The sequence below is a fragment of the Pinus tabuliformis genome, chromosome 4_2, assembly GCF_031772625.1.
Source record: "Pinus tabuliformis cultivar Carrire ecotype Pingquan chromosome 4_2, CPIR1, whole genome shotgun sequence".
Lineage (NCBI taxonomy): Eukaryota > Viridiplantae > Streptophyta > Pinopsida > Pinales > Pinaceae > Pinus > Pinus tabuliformis.
Window position 1 is genome coordinate 523,228,035 of NC_142304.1, and position 11,072 is coordinate 523,239,106.

At 40.1% G+C, this 11,072-nt stretch overlaps 1 protein-coding gene across 1 annotated transcript; it reads left to right on the forward strand.

Moving 5' to 3' along the window:
* Window positions 1-674: 674 nt before the first annotated feature.
* Window positions 675-1,790, forward strand: LOC149170287 (uncharacterized). The gene has a single exon (XM_089425501.1). The coding sequence runs from the start codon at window positions 675-677 to the stop codon at window positions 1,788-1,790; it is 1,116 nt and encodes a 371-aa protein (XP_089281627.1).
* The last annotated feature ends 9,282 nt before the right edge of the window (window positions 1,791-11,072 follow it).

Here is an 11,072-nt window from a genome sequence, read left to right on the forward strand (position 1 = left end):
GTAGAGAATGATCCACAAGAGGAACAATGGGAAGTGGTTAAAAAAAAAAAATCGACCTCCCTGGTTAAAGCTCCCCCTGAAGCAGACCCTTCGGCCTCTGCAGCAGGTCATCCTTCCCCCTCTTCTCCTGCACCCTCCAAATCTCCTCCCCGTTCCCCTCCTCCGCCCTCTTCATCTAATCCCTTCTCTATTCTTTCTCTCCCTGAAAGCCACCCCCAAGATCCTCCCTCCCTTGAAAGCCTCCCCCAAAGCTCTTCCAAATCCACCTTGCCCCTGATCATCTCCTCTCAGCCCCCTCTGGATCCTCCCATAAACAGAATCACCAGGAGTTCTTCCAAAGACCATGGAGGATCTAGTGATACTTATAAGAAACCTGGTCCAAGTAGGAAATCCGCCAAGCAGCATCGGGATGAGAATGCACAGAAAGATATAGCTATGGGAACTCAGACACCCATAGAATCTTACATCCTGGGTCAACATGATAAAGAAACAGATAACAAGGAACAAGGGGAGCGAGCACCACCCCAAATACCACAATTTCTATGATGAAAATCTTGTCTTGGAACAATAGGGGATTTGGGCACCCCTCCAAGATAGTAGCCCTTAGAGATCTTATACATCATGAGAAACCTGGAATTATTTTGCTATAAGAAACAAAGCAAGGTCAGCGGGAAATGAATGGTATTATAGAACAGCAGAGACAGTTTAAAGGAAGCATCAGTGAAGCAAGAGGAGCTTCAGGAGGAATAGCCACAATTTGGAATCAAAACATATGGAACTGCAATTCGGAAATCATCAATCAACACTGGATCAAAACAGTCTTGGAAAACAAAGAAGATAGGCAAACTATAATCATCTACAACATTTATGTGCCCAACCATTTCAGAGACAAGGATTGTTGTTGGCGTGATCTAAAAGCCAGCATTGATGAAGAAGGGAACTCCAACATTATTTTGGGAGGCGATTTCAACCTTATCCTCCATGCCAATGAAAAGAGAGGCGGTAGCTTCACTTCTGATCCCTACAGAACGCATCTGGAAAACATCATGCAAGAATACGAACTTATGGACATTGTACCAAAAAATCGACGATACACATGGAGTAATCGCAGGATTGGCGCAGGTAACATTATGGAGAGATTAGATAGAATTCTAATCAATGTTTCGCTGCTTTCCATGTTTTCTGTTGGATACGCCAGCGTTTTGACATGCCCAGCTTCAGATCATTTCCCTATCACGCTCACACTGGAAAATCATAGCAATCTTGGACCCATCCCTTTCAGGTACAGCTCCCTTTGGAACGACATACCAGCAGTAGCAGAAATTGTCCTCAGTACCTGGAGTCAGCACGTTGAAGGGTCCCCTGGCTTCATCTGGGAGTCCAAATTAAAAAAAACCAAACAGGCAATTAAAGAATGGGCCAAAACAAGCTATAAAGAACCAGAAAAGGAAAAAAAGGAGCTTAAAAACAATCTTAACAGCACTCAAAGAGCGATAGAGGAGTATGGCCTCTCCCAAGAAAGCAAACAACAGGAAAGCGACCTCTATTCACAGTTGTGTCGGGTTAAAAGAGCAGAGGAATTAAAATGGAGGCTAAAATCGAGGCAACTGTGGCTGCAGGGGGGAGACAGGAACTCAACCTTTTTTCACAAGCAAACAACAGCCAGAAAGATAAGGAACAGCGTAAGCTCCATTATAGATGCTGAAGGTAACAGGCAAGTAAATCAGGACGTCATCCGAAGGACAGCAACAAAACATTTTCGAGACCTCCTTACAGAAACTAAAGAATAGGAGGACTATATTGAGCTATTATAACATCTTCTTACAGGGATAAGCAAGCAAATAAATGACAGTTTAACTAAAGAGATCGCTGAGGAAAAAGTCAGCAAATCGGTATGGACTCTTCAGCGTGACAAAGCCCCAGGTCCTGATGGCTTTCCCATATGTTTCTATCGAGCATTCTAGGGAATCATAAAAAAAGATCTGATAAAAATGTTAAAATGGATCCAGCGAAAGTGCAAAATAGGGGTACACCAACGCCACTCATCTGGCCCTCATACCCAAAGAAAACCGGCCCTCTTCATTTGCCCGATTCCGTCCTATATCCCTTTGTAATTCTTCCTACAAAATCCTGTCCAAAGTCATTGCCTCTCGCCTCAAACCCTTTCTCCCATCCCTCATCTCTGAAAATCAAGGGGGGTTCTTAGCCAATAGACATATAGTTGACTCCATCCTCCTAGTTCAAGAAGCCATCCACTCGAGCCAGTCCAGGAATGAGAAAGGTTTTATCCTCAAACTTGATTTGGCCAACGCTTTTGATAGAGTGAGACACTCTTTTCTTTTGGCCGTCTTGAAGAAGATTGGATTTGATGCAAGCTTTCTTAACCTCATCAAAGCCTGCATCACCGGGCCATGGATCACCCCTCTCATAAATGGCAGACCAGGTGATGCTTTCCAATCCTCCCGTGGTCTAAGACAAGGTTTCCCTCTCTCACCTTATCTTTTTATTCTGATGGCTGAATCATTTAGCAAAGCGCTGGATTTCCATCGGAGGGTTGGCCTCATAACAGGAATAAAATTTGGGAATGGAGTCAAGAATATAAATCACTCGCAATTTGCAGATGACACCTTACTAATTGGAGGGGCTTCTATCACAATAGCCAGGCGTTTCAAAGTCCTTCTGGATAAATTCATGGATTATTCTGGTGGTCTGGTTAATCAGCAAAAAAGTTGTATTTATGGTTGGAATACAACAGCGCAGGTCCTCCATAATATTGCTGCAACATTTGGGGTCTCATGCAACTATGACTGGACTCATTTTTCATATTTGGGCATTCCTGTAAGCGCAGGGCCCTTGAGGGCAAAAGTCTGGGACACTATAATTGATAAGATGAAAAGGAAAGTTCAGCAGTGGGGCTCCATATGGCTTAACCCAGCTGGTCGTCTCACCCTTCTTAAATCCGGTATATCCTCTTTGCCTTTATACCAATTTACTCTTCTTCAAGCCCCTGCCTCCTTTCACCACAAAATGGAAGGCATCCTTCGCCAATTCTTGTGGCAAGGAGGGAAACATGACAAAAAGAAATTCAATTTGATCAGCTGGAAGCAAGTAATACAGCCCCAAGATCGAGGTGGTCTTGGCATCAGATCCCCCAAATTTCTTAACTTAGCTTTCGGAGGAAAAATTGTTTGGAGACTCATAACCGGCCTTCCTGCATGGTGGAAAAGGGTCTTGGAAATTAAATATTTAAATTTTCCAAGGCATCAGCTCCTTGATCAAGACATCCCAATAGAGACTCTACCAAAATTTGGCGCTTATGCAAAAAAGCAATTCCTATAATTGCCCAAAATACTTCCAAAATTCCCAAGGGAGGAGCAAGCATCAATATTGGAGCTGACAAAATTATGGGACAGCAACCTATTAATACGCAAGCAGGAGTCAATCCTATCCTCTCCTTTTTTGAAAGAGTTGGTATCCATCATTTGGATCAGATCTCTCAGTGGGATCCTTCATCCCTACTATGGTCTGATTGGTCCTTCCCTGTTATACCCAATGAACTCAAAGCTAGTCTGTCAGCCCTCCAACCTCATCTGCATAGTATAGCCCCTGTCAAAAAGAATGCTTTAGATGGGTTCAGATGGGACCCTTCAGGATCTTTATATACCATTCAGGCTGCCCACCAATTCATCTGCAGCAACAATTATCCCATGCCAATCTGGAACCATTGGAAGGTTGTTTGGAAGTCTGAGGCCCTTCCAAAAATCAAAATTTTTATATGGACTCTTCTCAAAGGAAAAACTCTTACTGCCGAAAATTTGCAAAGGCGTGGTCGCTGTCCTAACTGCCTGGCTGCTGAGGAATCCATCCATCACCTCTTTATTGACTGCCCCTTTGCTATCGAATGTTGGGAAAACTTGTCTCAGAACAATCAAATTTCGTGGAGCAACCAAAATACCATAGGAGAAATTCTGCACAAGTGGAAAAAGAATTATCCCTGGCAGCGAAGGAAGAATAGCATAGCGAAGAGGGTCTGGGATATTCTCCCTTACACCATGTTATGGAATATTTGGTTGGCTCGTAATCGAAAAGTTTTTAAGGACAAGGGTTCGACTATTAGAAGTCTCTGCAGCAAAGCAAGGGGCCTCGCCCTTGAAACCATATCAGCCAAGAATCAGAGGAATATAGACATTACCGAGCTCAGTGTGGAAGAACGAAGCTTCATTGGACACTTGTTGGACAAAAACAACAACAGGCAGATAGGCAACATTGCTAGTAACAGACAAAACACTGTCCCTCATAATTGGAAAATTAGACTTAAGGAAAATGAGTTTGCAGCTTGGATCCAAAATTGCAACAGGTACTGTCTTTTTTTTGATGGGGCTTCAAAGTCGAATCCTGGGGCTGCAGGAGCTGGAGGAGTGATCTTTAATGCTAATGGGGACATTGTTTTATCATATGAATGGGGTCTCGACCACATTTCCAACAACAGGGCAGAAGCCCTGGCCCTTTACCAGGGACTTATTCAGCTTGGAAAGCTTGGTATAGATGCAGCCTTCATCTTTGGAGATTCGACAGTGGTTATTAGTTCAATGGCTCAGAAGAGAGACCCCCTCAATGTTTTCCTCCAGCAGATTTTAAGCCGCTGCCACATTCTAGCTCATCTTATGAAAGATCTGCACTTCCATCATATTCTGCGTAGTTTAAACAAAAATGCTGACATACAGGCCAACAAGGCATGTGCCAGACCTCTGGGTTGTCTAGTTTGCAATGGCGTGGAGACTTATCATCATTTGCCATGATAGTGAACATCTTTTTTCTCAATCAGCTTTGCAATAAATCTGTAATTCCTGACATGATGGAAGGATTAAAGAATCATAAAACTCTCATTGTGACTAAGATATACAGGCGCACTCAGAAAATCCACTTGCACGAGATATCAGTCAAGCGATCGTTCTTTCTTCTTCCCTCAGGCCTTCCCTCCCCTGCATCCCCGTTTCACCTTCAAGATCTCCCCTACCCTCTCGCGATTTCTCCCTTATTCCCTGAGATCGCCATCCTGAGCCCCTTCTCTTCCTTAATCCTTCTTTTTTCCCTTTCTGTTCCTTTGATTGCTCGGAATCTGCGGACCTGTCTTTGTCTCTCGTCTCAGAACCCCCCCCTCCTCTGGAATCTTTGGGCACCCCTCCCTCAGAGATCCTCCCTCCTGGAAGCATAATCCATTTGCAGCATTCAAAGAGCAGCGTCTCCAAGAGCAGCGTTCCAAGATCGAGCCTCGGGCCTCTCTTTTCTCAGGACTTGTCCTCATCTACTATTTTGGCGCGGATCAGCCAGGCGCTTCAATCAGGCATATCAGGCTTCTCTTCAACTATAATAGTCAGGCATATCAACCATCTCAATATTGATTGATAATGTTCTGCAAATGTTGTCTTTTAGTGTTTCAATTTGTCAGGATATATTTCAGTTTAGCTTTTATCTCAAAGCCTAAGTGGCGGGAACATGGAGGATTCTGTTGTTGTAAATCCTACTCTCCTAGCACCACTCGGCGAATAATTATGTACTACAGGGGAGCAGTCTTCACCTCCTTTTTTCTTTTCGAAACATAATATAGCAACCGATGATGTTAAAAAAAAAATCAATGATTCTAAAAGAGGATGGCTAGAGTTAATAAAGAAGGGAAACAATTGCCACAAATGTGTTGCGATGGATTTTGAGATATTGAATTGAAGACATGTCACTACACTATTTGAAAATACTAGATGAAGGAAATAAAAATCTCAAACCCAAGGAACACAATCATTATTGGGTACAATTTGAAATCTGACAAGCATGTGTTAAGGATAATTAATGATTGTAGCGAAGGGATTGATTGACTAACTGAAAGACAAGATGATTTAATGTTTGAATCCTCAACTAATGAAAATCCCCCATTAAGGTTGAATCAATCTTCCACAAATCATGAAAGAAACCAAGGTAGAACAACTCATTCAAATCGAAATACCTATAGTTCACAATAAACCAAAGCCAAAAGTATCACTAGCATCAATTTCACACACCCAACAAATACAAAAGGAAAGAGTGTACTAAAAATAAACTATTTATTGAAATAAACTATCAATGATTGAAAGTCGAGCTTCAAGTTTCAAAGTCCTATCAATCAAACAGAAACAAGCAAGTGTGAGCCATAGCCAATACCAAAACCAATAGCCAAAATCACCCAGAGTCAGAGTTGTAGCCTGAGCCATGTTCCATTAGCATGATTTGTGGTCATCTCAAAATCACCATTTGGCTTGTGGTCTTCCTTAAACCACTATTTAGTGGAAGACTTAGCTTCTACTAGACAACAATTTGTGGTCATCTTTAAACCACCATTTGAGAGCACTTCTAGTTTGCAGAAGACATCAACTTCTAGCTAAATTAGAAATTGTTCTAAGCACTGCTTCGAGTATTCCAGAGATGGTGGTCAACCTTAAACCACCATTTAGTAAAAGATTTGGGTTGGTATCTGCTACACATTAGGTTTGTGGTTTTCCTTAAACCACTATTTACCCATTAGGTTTGTGGTTTTCCTTAAACCACTATTTAGTAGAAAACTAAAACTTCTACTAGACAACAATTTATGGTCATCTTTAAACCGTTGTTTCTTCAGTTTGTGGTCAATTTTAAACCACCATCTAGGAACACTTCCATTTTGCAAAGGACATCAAATTCTACCTAAATTAGCAATTGTTTCGAGAATTGCTTCAATCCAAGTTCTAGAGTTGGTGGTTAGCCTTAAAACACCATTTAGTAGAAGATTCATCTTTTGCTACCCATTTAAATTGTGGTCTTCCTTAAACCACACTCGGCCATTGGCTACAATCCACTTCCAAATTTCAACTCCCTTCTTGGACTCACATACACCCCTTTGAATTAGAGGGGGAATGTTGAAAACCTAATCCTTGGGGATTATGGTATTCTCTTAAGGAAGAATATGAAGAGTCACAGATGAAGGTGAACAGTCATTAAGAGTCCAAGAGACCTCTTGGAAGATAAAAACAAGGGTCATAAACTATTGTATTTATATGTGTCTTTTATCTTACTCTCTTTCATTCTCATGTGTCTAACACAAACAAACACAAGAACCAGCTACAAAGTATATTTTGCCTCATTTAAGGAAGGTCGATAAGACCCCAAACCCAAGAAAAGAAAGGAAACCTACAGTTCCACATTCAACCATGATGATGAAATCACAACCTAATACCCTAAAGCTCAAAGGATCATAAAAAGGCAGAAATAACAATACTCATAACTATGTAGACATCAACTTCACTAAGCAACTAAAACTGTGTACCCACCACAAACCTCACAGTTACAACTATTGATGGGTGAAGTAATGTGTCTAACACAAACAAACACAAGAACCAGCTACAAAGTATATTTTGCCTCATTTAAGGAAGGTCGATAAGACCCCAAACCCAAGAAAAGAAAGGAAACCTACAGTTCCACATTCAACCATGATGATGAAATCACAACCTAATACCCTAAAGCTCAAAGGATCATAAAAAGGCAGAAATAACAATACTCATAACTATGTAGACATCAACTTCACTAAGCAACTAAAACTGTCTACCCACCACAAACCTCACAGTTACAACTATTGATGGGCGAAGTATCAAGGGAGTAAGGATGTGTCATGAAATCTCTATTCAAATACAAGAATTGGAACTACAAACAAGATTCTATGTTCTACCACTTGGAACAATCGTCGAGGAGGGCCACACCAAATTGCCTTTCAACTGGATTGCTTTTTGGTCACAGAGGATCTACTGGCCAAAGACATCTTCATTGAAGCCTTCATATTACCCAGTGGAGGATTAGATCACTAGTTAATATGCCTTGATTTGCATATCAAACCAAGTCCAAAAAAGGACCATTCATATTTGAAAGCTTTTGCCTCTCAAACCCAACTTTCTCAAATAAAGCTCAGGAGTGATGGCAAGAAGCCACCCCATCTTTGAAGGAACAACAACGCATAAATTCCAACAAAAACTTCGGTTTCTCAAGTCCAAAATCAGACAATGTGTTAACTTTTAATACCATAACTAATTTGATTTTCCTAGATGTTTATTTTACACCCAGGAAATATTTCACCTAGTAAAATGTTTTTCTCAAAATTGCTAAAAATAAATACACTAGTATTTTAACTTTTAAAATAAACTTGCCACAGAAAAATAAATGGAAAACCAATTACATAACACAACAAAAAAAATGCCCAACAATTTTTCCTTCACTTTTTATTACCCCAGAAAATTAGGGCCTCCTTTAACAAGGAATTTGACCCATAGAGAATACACAAAAATTACAATAATGGAGCATGGCAACTTAGCCCCCATAGTTTCGATCTACAATTTTGTCTGTTGTCTCCACAAGTTTGGCACCCCTGAAGTTGTTCGGCCCCTCCACATATGCAACCTCAATCTTCTTGGCCTCTCCGCATCCATTATCTATCTGTCGAAATTCGGGTTCAACACTCTCGACCTCCTCTTGTGCACTACAAACTCTCGACCTTAACCCCAAGCAAACTCATCCTCTTCACCTATGCACTCAACTTGCAAAACTCTTGCATACCCAAGCCTCTACCTGGACACCTTTCTCTCCTCCTTCAATCTTGAGTGTCGCACTCTCTTTAGAAAATTGCTCTCTTGATCACAATGTGTCTCTCACCTCTTTCTTAAGCTTATTTTATAATTTCATTAAGTCAAATCCCTAACCCTAATCTCCTAAGTTATTAATGGCTAGGAATAGATCCTAGGCCTCGCTTGAGATCAAAAGTAGAGATTAGATCTAAGTCACTTAAATGATTAAAAGATTTATCTCTAGAAATTAATAAATTAATTAATGTACTTTTCCTAAGATAAACTTAAGAAAGAAATCATGATAATCATTTACTCCTCGTGAAAAAGCACCTAAAGAGGCAACCTAACACCTTTTGCATGTCTGACACCTAGCCTATGCAAAAGCACATGTCTAAGCTAATAAACACAACGGAACATTAAACAATTTGGGAACATTTTCAAAGAAAAAAGATCTCTAAAAGAGCCTATGTCCAACATCTAGCAAAGAATCATTATAGAGGGTCACTCAAAAGAAGATCTAAAACTGGAAGCAGCCACTCTTTTGATGAAGTTATAAGATCGCAAAAAGCAGGAGGAAATTTTGTGGAGGTAAAAATCCAAAGTTCAATGGCTTAGGGAGGGAGAACAAAACACTAAATTCTTTCATAAATCTACGATTCAACACAAGCATAAAAACCACGACTTCTATCAAGGATGGAAATGGTAACAAACTCACAAACCACCAAGATATGGAAACCAAGTTGATCTAATACTACTCTCTTCTTACTGAAACCTACCTGAATTGTTAAGAAGTTATCTGAAAGATCACCCAGCACATACCCCAGCTAGTAAGCTAGGAACAACAGGGGAAAGGGATGCATGGTTGTGGCTAACATTTTTATGGAGCACTTTGAAACCTTAGCCCTTAAGACCTTCCACTTAAAGCCTAAATTTTGGAAGTGGTTTCTTGATGACACTTCTGCTATTTGGTCCCATGGTTTACCTAAACTTCAAGATTTCCTTTCCCATCTCAATCACATTTCCCCTCACATCCAATTCACTATGGAACTCAAAGATAACCATTCCCTCCCCTTTCTTGATGTCCTTGTCTCTCACCTCCCTAATGGCTCCCTTACTCACCAAGTCTATCGAAAGAAGACTCATACCAATAGGTACCTTCATGCCAACTCCCACCATCATCCAGCTCAAAAACATGTCGTGCTTAAAACCCTTGTTACCTGAGCCATTTGGATCTCCTCTTCTCAATCCTTTCCCAATGAAAAAGCCCATCTTACCAAAGCTCTCAAAGCCAATGGTTACTCCACATCCCAGATCCACAAGGCCTTTCATTCCATTCTCCACCCCCAACCTAAAAACCATTCCAATAACCCACCCTTAGCCAAAGTAACCCTGCCCTACATTCAAGGGGTTACCAATCATATATCCAAAATTCTTTCTAAAAAGAACATCAAGACCTTTTTCAAACCCCAAAAAACCCTCAACCAACTCTTCAGATCAGCCAAGGACAAGAATGACCCTATGCTAGGCCCCAGAGTCTATGAAATCCCTTGCTCTTATGGAATGTCTTACATAGGGCAAACTAGTAGATCCTTCAAAGCCTGACTCAAAGAACATATGATTGACACCTACCATAACCACATTGCTAAATCTGCCATCGTTGAACACTCCCACAATACCAAGCATCTAATTTGTTTTGATAAAACCAAAATCCTAGCCTCTGCCCCCTTCCACTCCAACTGTATCATTAGGGAAGCCTTAGAAATTGAAAAGCACCCCAACAACTTTAATCGAGAAGATGGATACTAGTTAAGCCATTCCTGGAAGCCAATTATTCATTTCTTATCCTCTAAACCCAGTTCCCCTTACTCTAATATCAGTTCTAACCCCTCTTAAACCAGCCACCCCCCCCTCTTCCTCTCTCCTCCTTTTTCCTACTCTTTTCCATATCCCTTCCTTTCTTTCTTTCTTTCTTGTCCCTCTTATTCATTTATTTGTTCCTTGTTGTCCAATAAATTTACTTTACAAATCCCCCTTTACTTCCTTCTTATTGTATTAATTCTAATGTACTTAATCAAATTTCTTTAGATTCTATCTAATTCATTCTATATTTCTTATTCAATCTCATTTTATTTTGTTTTCTATATTTTAATTTTATTCCAATTTCATTGCACCAAGAGGCGCTCTCCAGCCCAGTATGGTTGTGATGTTGTAATGTAATGTTTAACAATTTGACTAAATCAAATTAAATAAATATAAATTAATTAAATAAATTAAAAGATTAATGTAAACATTAACTCGATCAAAATAAAATAATAAAATAAAAATAACCCTATAAAAATAAAAATAACCCTATAAATATAAAATAATAATAAAAAATAAAGATAACCCATGATATTCATGTGGCATATAACATATTTAAATAGGGAAATTAAACAAGCCTAGATTCATCTTAACTCC